Source organism: Rhagoletis zephyria, unplaced genomic scaffold (genome assembly GCF_001687245.7).
Source record: "Rhagoletis zephyria isolate East Lansing unplaced genomic scaffold, Rhagoletis_zephyria_1.1 Rzeph_scaffold_12171, whole genome shotgun sequence".
Lineage (NCBI taxonomy): Eukaryota > Metazoa > Arthropoda > Insecta > Diptera > Tephritidae > Rhagoletis > Rhagoletis zephyria.
In genome coordinates, this window is record NW_016169245.1 from 1 (window position 1) to 17,785 (window position 17,785).

The window sequence follows — 17,785 nt, forward strand, 5'->3', positions numbered from 1 at the left end:
CACTACCAAATCTCTGGAATGGGAGGAATGGTAGTACAAAATTCGAACACAATTTGCGAAATAACGCTAANCACGAATTCAAAAACTCCTTGGAATACCCACTAGAGAAACTCACTACCAAATCTCTGGAATGGGAGGAATGGTAGTACAAAATTCGAACAAAGTTTGCGAAATAACGCTATGTTCATCTGATTTGGGTCAGAAAATCACCACAAACGCCATCATCCTCCCTCAGCTCACCCACTTTCTGCCCACATTCAAAGTGTCAAATGTCAATATAGACGAATTACGCTCCCTCCAGCTTGCTGACCCTAACTGGTTTACACCAGCGAAAATCGATATGGTGATAGGCAGANCCCACATTCAAAGTGTCAAATGTCAATATAGACCAAGTACGCTCCCTCCAGCTTGCTGACCCTAACTGGTTTACACCAACGAAAATCGATATGGTGATAGGCAGCGATATAACTCCCCAAATACTCCTGGATGGGCTACAACACAATATCGACGGCACCTTAGTAGCCCAAAACACAATATTCGGTTGGATACTCAGTGGTCCAGTAAGAGAACATATCTCGACGTTCTCCACCCACGTCACAGAAGCAACAGAACCCGAACTCAGCACGCTGCTCAAAAGGTTTTGGAAGCAGGAGGAGATAGAAACCGCTCAACGAATTCTGTGAGGAACTCTACAGGACCACGACCGCCAGACGAGAGGATGGACGCTACGTGGTGAGACTCCCCTTCAAACCCGAATTCCCANCTCAGCACGCTGCTCAAAAGGTTTTGGGAGCAGGAGGAGATAGAAACCGCTCAACCCAAGTCAGCAGAAGACGAATTCTGTGAGGAACTCTACAGGACCACAACCGCCAGACGAGAGGATGGACGCTACGTTGTGAGACTCCCCTTTAAACCCGAATTCCCGGACGCCCTTGCCTTAGGCCACTCCCGCCCAGCAGCTCAGCAGCAATACATAAGCATAGAGAGGACTCNCGAGAGGATGGACGCTACGTTGTGAGACTCCCCTTTAAACCCGAATTCCCGGACGCCCTTGCCTTAGGCCACTCCCGCCCAGCAGCTCAGCAGCAATACATAAGCGTAGAGAGGACTTTGGAAAAAAAGCCGGAGCTGCGCGAAAAGTACTCAGAAGTACTGAACGAGTACTTGCAAATGAGGCACATGGAACACGCTTCCCCCCTTGAAACCATAAAAGACGGCAAATATTTTTCATTTTACTTACCCCATCACGCAGTCTTAAAGCCCGACAGTAAAACGACAGAAGTGCGTGTCGTCTTCAACGCATCTAAGACATCACAGTCAGGAAACTCCCTGAATGACGTTCTTTATACAGGCCCAGTACTCCAAAACGACTTAACGTCCATTATCCTCAAATTGCGTCTTTATGAATTCGTTTTCAATGGCGACATAGAGAAAATGTATCGTCAAATTCTCGTCCATAGAGAAGATCAAAATTTCCAGAGGATTCTTTTTAGGAAAGCCCCTCACCTGCCAATCGAAGACTTTAAGTTAAAAACCGTCACCTTCGGTGTTAACTGCGCCCCATATCTGGCAATTCGTACGCTCCACCAGCTAGCCCATGATTGTCAAGAAAAATACCCCCTCGCCAAAAACATTATACTACACGAAACATATGTAGATGATGTACTCTCTGGCGGACACAATATACAGTCCACTCTCAACTCGATGACCCAAACTATAGAAGCTCTAAAATCGGCAGGCTTTCCACTGAGAAAACTAACAGCTAATCACCCAAAGATACTTGAATTAATCCCAGATTCTCATGTCTTAGATACTGAATTTCTCAAATTCCAGGATACAAGCTCAACCAAAACGCTTGGAATAAGATGGAACGCACACTGACTCCTTTNTCTCAAATTCCAGGATACAAGCTCAACCAAAACGCTTGGAATAAGATGGAACGCACTGACTGACTCCTTCTCGTACTCTTACGACCCTTTACCCGCATCTAAGTCGAACACAAAACGACAAATACTGTCAGCCGTAGCGAGACTTTTCGACCCGGCAGGATGGCTATCGCCAATAATGATACTTGCCAAAATCCTCCTCCAACAATTGTGGTTGGAGGGAACGGACTGGGACGAGCACGTGAAGCCTACGTCTTTCCATAAGTGGAACAATTTCCGTGAAGACCTCCAGGCAAGAAGCGTCATCAGCATACCGCGTTGGGTGCGCTTCTCGCCCGAAAAACGTATACAGATACATGGTTTTTCAGACGCTTCTGAAAAGGCATTCTGTGCTTGCGTTTACATCAGAGTACAACACGCAGAAAACTCCTTCTCGACTCACCTTTTTGTTGCCAAAACCAGAGTTGCCCCGCTGCAAACGATAAGTTTGCCACGTTTAGAACTTTGTGGCGCTGTGTTGCTGTCGAAGTTAATCGCTTTTACCCGTTCCCAACTGAATCTGCCACCTCATGAATCAACGCTCTGGTCAGACTCCTCCATCGTGTTAGCTTGGCTGGAAAAACCAGCACATTCATGGAAAACGTATGTAGCCAACCGGATCACTCAAATTCTCCAGAATGTGAGCAATACCACTTGGCGCCACGTACCCAGCGGTGATAATCCAGCAGACTTAGGAACACGTGGATGTAAACCACAAGATTTAGCTGTATGTTCCTTATGGTGGAACGGGCCCGAGTGGCTCTCCAAACCATCTTCTTCATGGCCCAAAGGAGTCCCAGCCAATCCAACTCCACCTGAAATGAGACCAATAGAGTCCCTCCACTCCTTAGATTGTGCGGATATTCTTGAACGCTTTTCCTCATTTTCAAGAGCTTTAAGAGTCATTTCGTTTCTCTACCGGTTCGTACGTCGCTCGCGAAATTTCCCAATTCCAGCTTCGTTAGCTCTTACACAGAAGGAATTGAATCTCGCAAAATGAAAACTGATCGCAGTAACACAACGCAACTATTTTGCAGAAGAAATAAGTGCCTTAGAATCCTCCAAACCCATTAGCAAAAAAAGCTCTCTGTTAACCTTAAATCCTATGTTGGATAAAGCTGGTATTATGCGAGTGAATGGTCGTTTAGCTTATGCCGCCCTAAGCTATAATGAACGCCACCCCATAATCATCCCAGACGGACGAAATTCTGCTAACTGCTGCTAGATTTTCTCCACTAAACCTTTCTTCACGCTGAAAAGCAGTTAATGATTCGCATGGTGCAGCAGGAGTATTACATTCCCCGACTCAAATAAAATGTGAAAGGGTGCATCTTCCAATGCAAGACTTGCACTATTTACAAACAGCGAATGCGATCACAAATAATGGCGGCACTACCCCCAGAGCGTTCATCGTACTCGCTGCCCTTTCACACAACCGGCGTTGATTTCGCTGGACCATTTATGGTAAAAACCTCCCCCCTGCGACGAGCGTCTCACACAAAAGCATACGTTTGCGTATTCGTATGCTTTTCCACAAAAGCTGTCCATTTAGAATCATGCACAGATTTGACCACCGAAGCATTCAGAGCCGCATTCACTCGATTCGTCGGCCGCCGCGGGCTGCCAAACAAAATTATGTCCGATAACGGGAAGACGTTTATTGGAGCACAGCGGGCTATCCAGCGTGATTTTGCTTTATTTCTGAAAGAGGCAGCTTCGGATGTCGCTGCACGATATGCGGTACAGGGACTCTCTTGGCAGTTCATACCGCCATACGCCCCTCACATGGGCGGTCTGTGGGAAGCCGCCGTAAAAAGTTTTAAAACCCACTTCACTAAAGTCGCTGGAAACCAAAAATTCACCTTTGAGGAATTCACCACTCTCCTCATTCGAATCGAAGCAGTCCTCAACTCGCGCCCTCTCTCCCCCATGTCACAAGATCCAAGCGACTTATTAGCTTTAACGCCAGGCCATTTTCTCCGCGGGGCTCCCTTGGTTTCCCTACCTGAGCCGAATGCCGAAAATGTATCGCTCCATACCAAATGGCAAAAATTGAAAGTCCTCCATCAGCAATTCAGCTCACGTTGGAAAACCGAGTACCTACAAGAATTGCACAGGAGATATAAGTGGAAACACCCACAACTCAATATCCGCGAAGGAGATTTTGTGGTGATCAAAGATGATCTCTTGCCTCCCACTGACTGGCGCCTTGGCCGAGTCACCAAACTCCACTTTGGGGCGGACCAAAACGTACGAGTGGTAGATGTTCGAACACAAGCCGGCATAGTCACTCGAAACGTCACTAAAATATGCGTATTACCCTCATAATAGTATACCACGNTATGCGTATTACCCTCATAACAGTATACCACCCTCTAGTGCCCCCTCGGACACTTCCTCCACCGCTCAGAATTACTCATAAACATACATAAAATTTATATCTGTTCTCCCCACACAGCGCACACCCATGCCATCGGTTATATCACTAATCCCGTCTTTCGAAATTCTCTTTCCAGGTAGTAATCGTTCGGTATGGAATTCAGCAAGTGCCGTTTATGCTGCCGCTTCCACAGTTTGCGTTTTTGCCACGCCTTTAGAGCGATGACACCAGAGGAGAGATATGAGTCCGCAAAAATCCATCGCTACTGTATAAACTGTTTAGCCACATCCCACGCCACCGGCGTGTGTGATTCAGCCGATAGTTGTCACCGTTGCGGAAAAGCACACCACACCATGTTGCACCGCTCTGTATCGCCACCACCAGAACGCCGCCGTCGAGATGAGGCTCGCGGAAAAGCAGGCCGCCGCGAGATATCGTCGACCAGCAAGGCCGTACGAAAGCCGACCAGGAAAGCCGAAGGCCGGACCGCCGTCCAGCCACGCATCCACGATCTTTTCAGCCAGGCGGTCTTGACTCTAGAAAAGCTCAAAGAGCTGCTCCACATCACTCCGGCACAGGCGGGCCGGCATGTTGAGAACATGAGTGCGAACCTCATCGATTTGTGAAAGACGACATCCACTATTTAGTTGCAAACCTTAACATCCTTTTTTTCTTGAATTTTAATATTGCCATATGAATTGTAATGTTCTGGATATGTATTAATTGTCTTGCTAACATTGCCATATGAATTGTCATTTTCTGAATATCAATTGCTTTGCAACCTTGCATACATATGCTCGTATATCGTAGATTAGGGTGGCGTGTTACTTCAATTTGTCCTTTGTAAATTATACGCGACGATACGGGACCACCCGATCGCGCAAATCTTAAGTTGATTATTACGCTTCTGACCGCCATCGAGATCACCTCCACTGAATTCCTTGAAATCGAAAAACACCGTTGTAACTAATAATTAGCTGAATAAATTAAACATTTGTAGATTGTGAACATAAAAGGCACCCCTTTCTTTTATTCACGCATTTAAAGGCCTCCGTGGTACAATAGTGCACTCTGCACGTACATAATCAGCGAGCGTAAATAGTCGAACAATAAAATTTTATATCCGTCAGAAGTTGTTTATTGAAACTACCTTATTTTTTGTATCATGATTAAAACTATAAACAGCTCCATGATTTTGTTTTCAGAGATCGTGCCAACAGCGTATAGGGATTTTCTTTCATATGTAAACCCTGACTTTCGAGCTTGTGTTTACTATTCACGACGTTAGAACTGCTTGAAATTAATATAAATTGTTTAAAATTAGTGTCTAGCCGCAAAAGAAAACAAATGCAAAATCCTACATTTTAAAATTTTGTAACATTTCGCTACACCAACGGAAGCAAAATTCTGTTCGGCAGAAAATTCGATACTCAACGAAAATTTCGACACGCTTGCATAGCTCATAATAAAGCGATAGCCAGCGAAGATCGAAAATCGAATGCAACTCATAAAAGGGGCCTATGAGTTGCATTCGATTTTCGATCTTAGCTGGCTATCCCAGGGAGTTTCTGTTCTGAATCGGCCTGATGGACAGAAACGAATACCTCATAAAGGAAACCACGTTAATAAAATGAAAGAAATGTTTTATTGAACTGTTTTAAACATTTTTTTGTTTTTATTCGCCCAATGTTTTTGCGCGTTTAGTTTCTTATTTAATCTTTAATTCAAAAAAACATCCAGCACTTATTAAGAAAATTATATAATGTTTTGTTCTAAATTTATATGAAGACTTTAACAATTTCTTGATAGTTTTTGTATTTGCCCTTTAGTGAAAATTTTTTTAACGGAAGCTTGTAAAGTTTGCGTCACGATGCAGCGAACAAAGGTGGCGCCGTCCTACATACCGCTACTTTGGTTTTGCCGATTTTGACAATTCTGGTCTACAAGTAAACGCCGCCTCAGAAACTTTAAATGCACTGAAATTCTCTAAACTTGCACAAAAATTACCATTTTTTCACGTTTTCCTTATTAGTTCTTATTGCAAATTACATATTTCTACAATTTAGCACAATTAAAACACGTTTACTGTCGAAAAATTTAATATTAAGCAAGTTTGCTCTTCCTACATTTTCTTTTAACATCCACTTCGGCTTTGTTTACTTGTGGTACACAAATGTCATCGCCGCCAGGACGGCGCAATCTTGTTTTCTATCATTCTTGAATTTGCGTCTGCGCATCAACATATGATATCGTCAATTCTGAACGTTCGTGTGCTTCATGCATTTCATGCACAGGAACCTCCCACGGCATGGGAACTGCATCTTGGTATAAACAGGCTCTTAAAAATATTTGCCTGCAAGTAATAAAATCATTCGCGTTGAAATGATTTTCACAGACACGGGAAGAATCTTCCAATTGAACACCGCAGCGGTTCTCCCAACGAAGTCTTCTAACTTCACAACTAGGCGCCTTAAAGTATTACACCCTTTTTAACGTCCTGGCTCTTGCTCCTTTTCATTTTTGTATATGTATATAAATGGATGTGGTCAAAAAACCAACAAATTTTCACAATTCAAAACTATCTTACAGCACGCAATTGAATTTTTAATGAAAAATAGAAAATGCCTATTCGGAAAGGGTTAAAAGTTATTCATCATTGGACATTATAAGTTGCGTTCCAGATAACTTAGTGTAAAAACCTGTAAAACTGTCAAATAACAAAATTACTCTCTTGAAAGAGGAGCGAGAGCGAAACAATAAAAGTCACATGGAACGCGAAAGACCACTTTTCCTGTAACTACTTCCATTTTTTTTTTTAATGTAAAGCGCCATGGATGCGATCAAATATCTTTATCAACCGTCTCGCGTTATGCTTGAGAAAAAAAGTGCACTTGCCTTCTGATCGTCGTGGTGAGCAAGTGCGCGGACAAGAAAAATAAATTGTTTGTTGAATTGACCAGTTTATTTGAACGTTTACGGGCAAGACACGAGCTAACCTCATACATATGAAATGCTTGACGTATTTGTTTGATTGTCTTCGTGGCGCTTAAGGATCTGTTTTTGTTTACAAATGCAACCCTGCCTATCGTTTGACACTTTTCATGAGCTTGCAGGAAGAAAAACTTCGAACTAAGACCTGCAACTTCTGACTGAGAGAGAGGGCAAGTTAGGCTGACTTCCAAAACGTCAATTGCTTTGCATACGTACATACATAGTATAGGGTTCCATAACGTCGAACTACAAAATATTGACAATGTATACTGTTCCAAAACGCAGCCGAAAAGTTATCGAAACGCATAGCTAGAGCAATCAGCGCATCAGAAACAAAGTTGATGCTTTGTTTGTTATTGGTTAGCATTGGTGTATTAGAAATTGAAAATTCAGAAAAATTGTTCATTGCTATATTGAATATTTAAAATATGCAATGTATATGGTTGCAATGTGTCATAACTCTGCATAACCAATCAGTTTGAGTACCGCAGTATAACAGTTTCCAAACATTATATTGATACGTTTTGGAAGTCAGCCTTACTCACAAAAGTGGTTTGACTTACAGGTTTTTTTTGGTACCTGGAATGCTTTCCTGCAAAAAAACCTGCAAATCGTGAATATCGTGAGCACCTGGAACGCAACTATAGTCGGTGTTCAAAAGAGAGACGTGTCAAAATACCTTCTACCTTATTTAATATGCCTTGGTATAAACCATGATAAAAATATTAAAAGGTAAAACCGCTCGCTCAATTCGTCCGCCCTTGGGTTTTTCTGACGTTTACTAGCATTTTGAGTAGACTTTCGAAATGATTTAAATGTCAAATAACTTCAGAACAAACTAAAATTAATGTTTTGAAATGTATTTATTCAAACGTGGGAAAAACTTTAGAATCTAGAGAAGAAAAATGAGTTGCTGTTTTAGCGGCTGTGCAAATACCGTTTTCCTTTGCAATCAAAGTAATATAAGTTAACACCTGCTAACGCGCTCATGGGAAACATTCCGTTCTCATGTAAAATGCTGACGCTATGTCTGCAAATATGCGCGTGACAAAAATGAAAACAACGGCAGTAACGGAGTAGCGACTGCAGTCGCTGCAACCACAACAACAACGAAAGCACTAGCAATAGCGAATTGGCGATCCACCTAAAACTACAGTCGCTGGAACAACAACAACACCAAAGATATCAACTACTACAGTCTCTGCTACAGTTGGGATTAAGTAGGGTAGAGTAAGCTTTGTCTTAATTCTAATATTCAGTCTTTTGCCAGGCTCTTAGCTCGTTACTACCGCATATGCGGAGCAAATAAAGTTACGATCAAAATAGATATCAAACCTACATAGTAGGTAGTGTTATTATTTATTCGGAACCCGAAAAGTATAACTGGCGCCCATCGGTGGGCCACGCGCGGTTTTAAAATATCCTTGTTAAAGGACAAATCGTGACGTGGTTGTGGGTTCGGACCCACCAACAATTCCAAACTTTATTGAAGACGAGAGGATCGGACATCTGGAGCAGCCAAACTTTCTCGGCCAAGGGACCAGCAGCAGCTAACTGACAATTAACTGGGAACACCGTAGATTAAATAAGAAAATGCTTGTAAGTAGAGTGCCCGACCTCCAAACAAATTAAGCAAGTGAATTTTAATAGGAAAGTGATTGTAATTGCAAATTAAAGAATTTAGAATTTTATTAAAAACTTTATCGTCTGTGAAGCCAACTAGCTAAGCACTTAGGCTCGCTGTATTTGTTAATTAAATTGAGAAATATAAGTAATAAATTGTAAACTTAAATATGGATGAAATGCAACTTCGTGCAGTGGTCAGTGCCGCCGTAAGAGTGGCTACTGAACAGACTAAAAAAGATTTTCAGACTGTGATTGACGAAATGACGGAGAGACTTTCAAGGATAGAGACACCGACGAAAGTGGAAGAGTACCAAGAAATTGCATTTGATTCCAATATTGAATGCAACGTTTCATTAGATGTAGTCAAGTCATTGCCAGAATTTTCTGGTGACCAGACTAGATACGTATCGTGGCGTCAGGCGGCTCATGCCGCTTACAAAATTTTCGAATGCTATCCTGGGAGTTGCAAACACTACCAGGCCGTGGCAATTATTCGTAACAAAGTTACCGGGCGTGCTGATTCTGTGCTCTCTTCGTTTAACACTGTTCTGAATTTTAAGGCTATTATAGCCCGACTTGACTTTTCTTACGCGGATAAAAAACCTATTCACGTTATTGAGCAGGAAATGTCCACGCTCCGTCAGGGAAGCCTGACAATCAATGACTTCTATGACGAAGTCGAAAAGAAATTGACCGCCATAACCAACAAAACTCTTATGACTTATGGAAGCCAGCGACAGGTGATAGATTCATTGATGGTTAAATATCGTCAAGACGCTCTCAGGGTTTTCATATCCGGTCTTAACAGACCATTATGTGATATCTTGTTTTCATCTAGACCGAAAGACATGCCAACAGCGCTAGCTCTAGCACAGGAATTGGAGTCAAATCAGGCTCGATCCATATTCGCCTCAAAATTTTCTGATAGTAAAAATTCAGATAATCGTGTGAACAGACCAACAAATATCAGGTCCTATCCTACTCCCAATAGCCCTCATTTTAGCAGATTAACAAGTGATCAGGCTCAACAAAAAGTTACTCCTATGGAGATTGATCCCAGCCTTTCTAAGCTCAGGCATCCTACCCAACAAGCATTGCCCTTCTCTCGTAATCGCCCGACCTACCCTTCAGGCAGGACTCCATTTGGGAATCCGCTCCCAACCAGTGCCACTGCCACGAATGCAAAGAGACCACACGGTAGCGACCAATTTAATTACAATAAGTTACAACGAATCAATACCCTAAACCAGTGCGCGAATGATGACGTTGAAGGAGCCTACACAGATTCTGATGCTTATGACGAAAAGGTGTCAGACGAGGGAGCTTACAATCGTGATGACGTGGTACCGGAGGTACCAAGCGATGAAATAAATTTTTTAGAGTAACGTCCCTGCTACCATACGTTAGCAGGAAGTTCAAAGGAAAACCAGTAAAATTTTTAATCGACACTGGTGCCTCTAAAAACTATGTAAGAGATTGTGATTGGCAGGGTGTAAAAGCGTTAACATCTCCCTTCTTAGTGAAATCTATTCATGGCACCAATCGCGTTACGCGGAAGTGCACTATTAATATTTTTAACACCAATTCTGAGTTTTTCCTCCTATCCACACTTGAAACATTCGACGGTATAATCGGTTATGACCTTTTACGCAAAATCGGTGCTAACCTTGACGTTAAGAAAGGCGTCCTTTCATACAAAACTGGTTCAGAAAATTTACAACATCTCCACTGTAAGGATGTTAACAATATTATACTGAAACCATACATTGACGAGCTGAAAAGTAAGTATGCTGCAGTTTTCTCTAACCCCGAGGAATCCCTTCCTTACAATACGAATATTGTGGCAACCATTAGAACAACAGACAATGAAGCAGTGTATTCGAAATCATATCCCTACCCAATGGCAGCGTCCGAATTCGTAAATAAAGAAATTGATAACCTTTTACGAAATGGCATTATCAGACCTTCCAGGTCTCCATACAATAGCCCTATATGGGTAGTCCCTAAAAAAGGATTATCCGAATCTGGTGAAAAGAAAATGCGAATGGTCATAGACTTTAAAAAACTCAACGAAAAGACTATCAATGATAGATACCCTATCCCTGACACTTCCGTTATATTAGCAAATTTGGGTAAATCCTCAATTTTCACAACAATAGACCTTAAATCTGGTTTCCACCAGATAAAATTAGCTGAAAAAGACAGGGAGAAAACAGCATTTTCCGTAAACAACGGAAAGTACGAGTTTTGTAGACTGCCGTTTGGGCTGAAAAATGCCCCTAGTGTTTTCCAGCGTGCCATCGATGATGTACTGAGGGAAGAAATAGGGAAAACATGTCACGTCTACATTGATGACATAATCGTATTTTCCCAGGATTATGAAACTCACTTCCACGACGTCAGCCGCGTCTTTCAGAAATTATATTTAGCAAATATGAGGGTTTCATTAGAGAAGACCCAATTCTTTAAAACCGAGGTAGAATTTCTCGGATTCGTAGTTTCCCAAAGCGGCATTAAAACGTCAAAAGACAAGGTTCAGGACATTGTAAATTATGAGGTTCCGCAGACACTTCGCGCGTTGCGATCTTTCCTCGGGTTATCAGGTTACTATAGGCGTTTCATTAAGGATTACGCACCAATAGCAAAACCGCTAAGCAAGTACTTACGAGGAGAAAACGGGACAGTGAGCACCACACTTTCAAAAAAAACCAATATAGAATTCGATGAAGAAGCTTACAGTGCTTTCAAGAAAATAAAAGACATTTTGTCATCCGAGGATGTGCTTCTCCTTTACCCCGATTATCAAAAACCTTTTGATTTAACAACGGACGCCTCCTCTCATGCCCTAGGAGCAGTTCTATCTCAAGGAGGCCGACCCATTACTATGATTTCCCGTACACTGACAAAAACCGAGGAGAATTACGCTACTAATGAGCGAGAATTACTCGCCATTGTTTGGGCTTTACAAAAGCTCAGAAACTACCTTTACGGTGCAAGGGACCTCAACATTTTTACTGACCACCAACCCTTGACCTTTTCAATTTCAGATAAGAACCCGAACTCGAAATTAAAACGTTGGAGATCATTTGTAGAAGAATTCTCCCCTAGGTTTCATTATAAACCAGGAAAGGAGAATGTAGTCGCTGACGCGCTGTCGAGGCAACATATCAATGCTCTAAGCACAGGCCGATCTGATGAGACTATTCATAGTGAGGAATCCTCGACAATGGTGATTAAAACAGTCAAAAATCCCATTAATTGCTTCATGAACCAAATAATTCTTGAAGATGGGGACAACGAATCCGTAACTACAAAAATTCTTTTCAAATCTCAGATCAGGCATCACGTAATTTTCAATAAACTTGAAAGACTCCCCAACTTAATAAAAAGTTGCGTAAATCCTAACAGGGTCAACGCATTGCTATGTGAACTTCCTGTACTAGGAAAAATTCAAAACGAGATAATTTTAAGCTTCCCTTCAGTCAAATTCGTTTACACGAATCATCAAGTAACCGACATTTTTAACAAGGACGACCAGGTAGAGATTTTGCAGTCTGAGCATAACAGAGCCCACCGTTCACTGAAAGAAAACATTAATCAAGTTCTTAGGGACTACTACTTTCCCAATATTTCTAAAATCTTAAAAGGCATTATTTCTTCATGTAAAATATGTAAAGAGGCAAAGTATCAGCGACATCCACCCAATCCAGGAATAGGCGAAACCCCCATTCCAAGTAGGCCCGGCGAGACTTTGCACATAGACATTTATTCAACCGACAAGAAATACTACCTAACGTGCATAGATAAGTTCTCCAAGTTTGCTATAGTTCGCTCGATTCCGTCAAGATCGATAATAGATTTGAAGGAACCCATAATCCAAATCATGAATTTTTTCAAGGACACAAAATACCTCATCTGCGACAACGAAAAATCTTTGAACTCAAACACAATAAGGGCTTTATTGCAAGACCACTTCAATGTTTCCATTTACACAACTCCCCCGCACCATAGTACAACAAATGGTCAGGTGGAGAGATTTCATAGCACGCTCACGGAAATAGGCCGCTGCATTAAGCTGACCCAGGGCTTGAATGACACTAATGACCTTATTCTGCTCTCCACTTACAAGTACAATAGGACAATTCATTCTGTGACGAAGCAACGACCAATCGATATCATTCATCACACCGTACAAGTATTCCATGATGAAATACGAGAGAGATTAATAAGCAAACAACATAATGACCTCAAAAGCCGTAACGGAAACTGCCTGACGAAATCTTACCATCCGGGTGACAAAGTCTTTGTTAAAACCAATAAGAGGATAGGCAATAAGTTTACTAAATTATATTTAGAGAAAACAGTTGCTAAGGATTTAGGCACAACAGTTCTAATTGACGGCAAGCGAGTTCACAAAGCAAATCTTAGATGACCTTTTTCTCCCTATTTCCAGCATCCTCTGACAATGATTCTGATTATGGCGGCCATTGGGTCGGAAGGAAAAATATTGAATTACACGAGCGCGGCTTACATCGAGATTTTAAACGGAGAAGTGGCAACCTTTTCCCAGTACGATTACCTCATTCATCATCAAAACCTGACATACTACGAAACTATTGCCAAAGACACACAAAGCTTACTAGACTCATTTCCGCAATCACACATCAGGAAACTACTACAACTGGACGCAGACCAAATTCTACGATTACTGGATTCACTAAATATTCACCATCGCCATGCCAGAAGTATCAATTTCTTGGGTACTGCTTTAAAATACATTGCAGGCACCCCCGATTTTGATGATTTTACGCAAGTATCTACCAGAGAAGAGGCGTTGATAGAATCTAATAATCGGCAGATTTTCATTAATACCCAAACTCAGATAAAAATAAATCAAATGACTGACACCATTAACAAGTTACTTAACTTAACGAAGAAACGCGAACTTAACATTAAACATCTTTTCGAAGTTGCATCATCCAGAAATAGACACATTATAGACGAGCTTGAGACAATTATTTATTCAGTTACTTTAGGTAAACTACAAATAATAAATCCGATTTTGTTAAATAATAAGGAATCTGATAAACTCATTACCAAAGGGCACTCTACCAATATTTCTATTAGTGATCTGTTAACGGCTTCAGAGCTGAAAATCTTGCAAAATAACGAGAATATTTATTTTATAATCAAATACCCTATCATAAGCCAAATATGCAACAAACTTATAGTCAGGCCAGTTATTCACAGTAAGAAGACGCTAATGTTAGAAGCCACTATGGTAGCAGAATGTAGTAACCAACATCACCAACTAAATAACTGTAAAGAAACAGCATCGAAAGCAATTTGTCGAGTTGCAAACACAACCAGCTCATGCCTACTGAACCTATTGAATCGTCAACCCGCTGCATGCAAGTCCATACCAGCTGACCACATTGCCCCTCTGGAGGAAATTGACGATGGATTGGTGATCGTCAACGATGAAGCAGTTGAAGTGCGCGAAGACAGTTTTCCACAAATAAAAATTAAAGGTACCTTCCTTATATCATTCAAAGAAAACGCCAACATTAATAATATTAGCTACACGAACTGGAAGAGAACTGTTCGCTCCTACCCGAGAGCCGCACCAGCCCAAATACTGAACATAACGGAGCTCGTTCCCCTATTATCCCTGCCCTATCTTCATCATGGAAACTTAAAGAATCTGGAGCACATCGCAGCCTTGCGAGAAATAACTCGGGCACAGTCGACACAATGGTCGATTTCATTTTCCCTTCTTATAATCATCGCCGTCGGCTCCGCTGTAATAATCATCATTTACAAATGGCAACAGAGACGCAAAAACGCTGCTGTAGTAGAGAGAGTTATAAGGGGAGCTGGGGGCAGCTCAATTTTACAGGGGAAGTAGTTAACACCTGCTAACGCGCTCATGGGAAACATTCCGTTGTCATGTGAAATGCTGACGCTATGTCTGCAAATATGCGCGTGACAAAAATGAAAACAACGGCAGTAACGGAGTAGCGATCCACCTGCAACTGCAGTCGCTGCAACCACAACAACAACGAAAGCACTAGCAATAGCGAATTGGCGATCCACCTAAAACTACAGTCGCTGGAACAACAACAACACCAAAGATATCAACTACTACAGTCTCTGCTACAGTTGGGATTAAGTAGGGTAGAGTAAGCTTTGTCTTAATTCTAATATTCAGTCTTTTGCCAGGCTCTTAGCTCGTTACTACCGCATATGCGGAGCAAATAAAGTTACGATCAAAATAGATATCAAACCTACATAGTAGGTAGTGTTATTATTTATTCGGAACCCGAAAAGTATAACTTATATGCCCTGCAAAACTCGAATGACCGAAACTACAATACACTTACACGAATTTTTGATTGCCACTAATACATTAATAGTACATGTGAGAATTCGCTATGAAAAAATCTCAGAATGAAAAAAAATTCAATTTTTCAATTTGTTTTAATATATCTTACCCTCTCCCACATATTGCCTACATAGGGATGGTGAAATTTTGATAAAAGAAAAATGAACAAAACAAACCAAACAGTGTTGCCCAAACGTTAAAGTGGACTAAAAATAAATAGTTATATTGAGTTATGCGTACAAGAAATTAAAATTGACTGTTGTGGCAGCACAGCAATTGTGAGTTGCAATTATTTTAGAATTTTACGGCTTGGCGGTCAGCCATTTTTATTAGAGTTGGCTTCAGCGGTGGAAAAAATAAGAGATTTGTACGGTTTTTGTGCCAAAATAGTTATTTGCAGGTGAGTACTGTATTATCAAATTAAAAATGAAAAGGGGTACTTACAGGTCTATTCTGCGCTGGTAACATAAATTTTGTAACCGGTAATTAAAGTGTCTGTCAATTTTTAAACTTTTTCGCATTCTGTACTCTCTTGTAACCGGTAAATTTGGTTACCATCTCATAAGCTAGTAACAAAATATTGCCCCGTGAAATATGCAATACAGGAATTTCCACAAATCTTCATAGGTGAATTGCTGAATATTTTCACTGCATTACCAACGTACCTAGAATCGCGGTGACAAGAACTGGTAACATTTTTTGGTAATAAAATTTTCCGGTTACAAAATCATCGGTAACGTGCTGAATAGACCTGTTATTATAATCAGCTATGTGCAGAAAAGCAAGAATGTGAAAAAAGTGCGGTTAAATATAAGAAGCCGCCCCAATTTGCGGAATCAGATTTGGGAGAGTGCAGTGCCACCGCCAATGCTCTAGATTTTGGCGCGGAAAGTCCATTTTCATTTTCCAACTCTGAAAGTGCGTCGGAAAATGAATTCACCGAAATATCAAGTGAAGAAAAATGCAAGGAAATAAAGTTGTGGGCAATCCAAAATAATATCTCGCAGGCATCGTTGAGTTCCTTGCTTTGTGTTCTTCGAAAAATCGGTGTTAATGATTTGCCATTGTCCGCGAAAACTCTTTTCCAAACAAATAAAAAAAAAAAAACACAAATACGGACCATTTGTGGAGGAGAGTTTATGTATATTGGAATTCAAAAGTGTTTTGAATCTGATTCTTTTCCGATTATAAAAGAAAATGGCGAAATTTTAATAGATGTTGGAATTGATGGATTAAAGTTATTTAAAAGTTCCAACAAAGCTTTATGGCCGATCCTTGGTTCAATTGTCGGATTCCCAAATGAAAATCCGTTTACTATTGCCTGCTTCTCAGGAAAACAAAAGCCTAATAACGTAGATGATTTTATGAAAGAATTTTGTGATGAAGTGGTTTATTTGAGACAAAATGGCTTGAAAGTTGATCCAGAAAACCCCACTATAAAAAGATTTAATGTACGATTGTTTATTTGCGATTCTCCAGCTCGTACTTTTGTGATAGGCAGGTATTCAAATAAAAGAGTCTGCTTTTCTAAGGAAATAATTGATTTAAGGACAAACATCTAGTTTAAAAATAAAGTAGATCAAGCCCATCATAATAAACAATTTTTGAATCGAGAAAGTGTATTAGAAGCAGCCGATTTCGGTATGGTTTCTCAATTTCCGCTAGATCCGATGCATCTCGTTGATTTGGGAGTGATCAAAAAACTACTGCATCTATTGATGAAAAGCGGAAACCTGCGTCAAATGAATGAAAAGTTTAACCACGTCTCCGCTTGGGCGCCAGCTGAATTCGGAAGAGTGTGCAGGAATTTGGATGATATTGGAAATTGGAAATCTACAGAATACAGGCAATTTTTGTTATATACGGCAATATTCATTTTCAAAAGTTGCGTTGATAACGATCGGTTTTATAATTTTATTTTATTGCATACCAGTATACGCGTTCTCTCCTGTGAAAGGTCCTACAAAACAGAAACGAATGTAGTTCAACAATTGTTGCTAGACTTTGTTAATATATTTGATAGTATATACGGAGATCATTTAATAAGTTTTAATATTCACGGTTTGCTTCACTTATCTGATATCGCTAAAGAAGTTGGGCCCCTTGATTCTTTTTCGGCCTATAAATTTGAAAACTTTATGCAGCACATGAAAAAAGCTATAAAAAGTCCCACTAATATTTTACAATTGTTTTTAAGACTTGAAGAACGAGAACATTTACATGAAGAAAAAAAAATTAAAAATCGAGTCATTTGTAATTAATTCAAAGAAAGAAAAAGACTCATTTTGTTTTAGCGAACTAAGGGCCTTTTAAAGTTACTGAATCACTTATAGAATCTGGAGAAGAATTAGTTATTGGGTATAATATTAATAAATTATTAAATTACTTTGATGCACCTCTTTAATATTTTTCTGGACTTGGTATTTTAATTGCAAGTATGGAATCCTATGCCCCTTTTTGTCTATTCTCTTTCTAACA

General features: G+C 40.6%; 2 protein-coding genes across 3 annotated transcripts; both read left to right on the top strand.

Annotated features, from left to right (window-relative positions):
* The first annotated feature begins 77 nt into the window (after positions 1-77).
* LOC108377482 (uncharacterized) lies at positions 78-756 on the top strand. Its single transcript, XM_017633747.1, has 2 exons — positions 78-255; positions 362-756. The coding sequence occupies exons 1-2, from the start codon at positions 131-133 to the stop codon at positions 681-683; spliced, it is 447 nt and encodes a 148-aa protein (XP_017489236.1). The 5' UTR covers positions 78-130; the 3' UTR covers positions 684-756.
* A 2,515-nt stretch (positions 757-3,271) lies between these two features.
* On the top strand, positions 3,272-5,409 carry LOC108377480 (uncharacterized). Of its 2 annotated transcripts, none has more exons than XM_017633745.1 (2): positions 3,272-4,245; positions 4,279-5,409. In XM_017633745.1, exons 1-2 carry the CDS (start codon positions 3,294-3,296, stop codon positions 4,284-4,286), a joined length of 960 nt encoding a protein of 319 aa, XP_017489234.1. In that variant the 5' UTR covers positions 3,272-3,293; the 3' UTR covers positions 4,287-5,409. The 2 variants fall into 2 exon arrangements, with proteins under 2 accessions (XP_017489234.1, XP_017489235.1); XM_017633746.1 differs by having other exon boundaries at positions 3,272-4,233; positions 4,267-5,409.
* Positions 5,410-17,785: the final 12,376 nt, after the last annotated feature.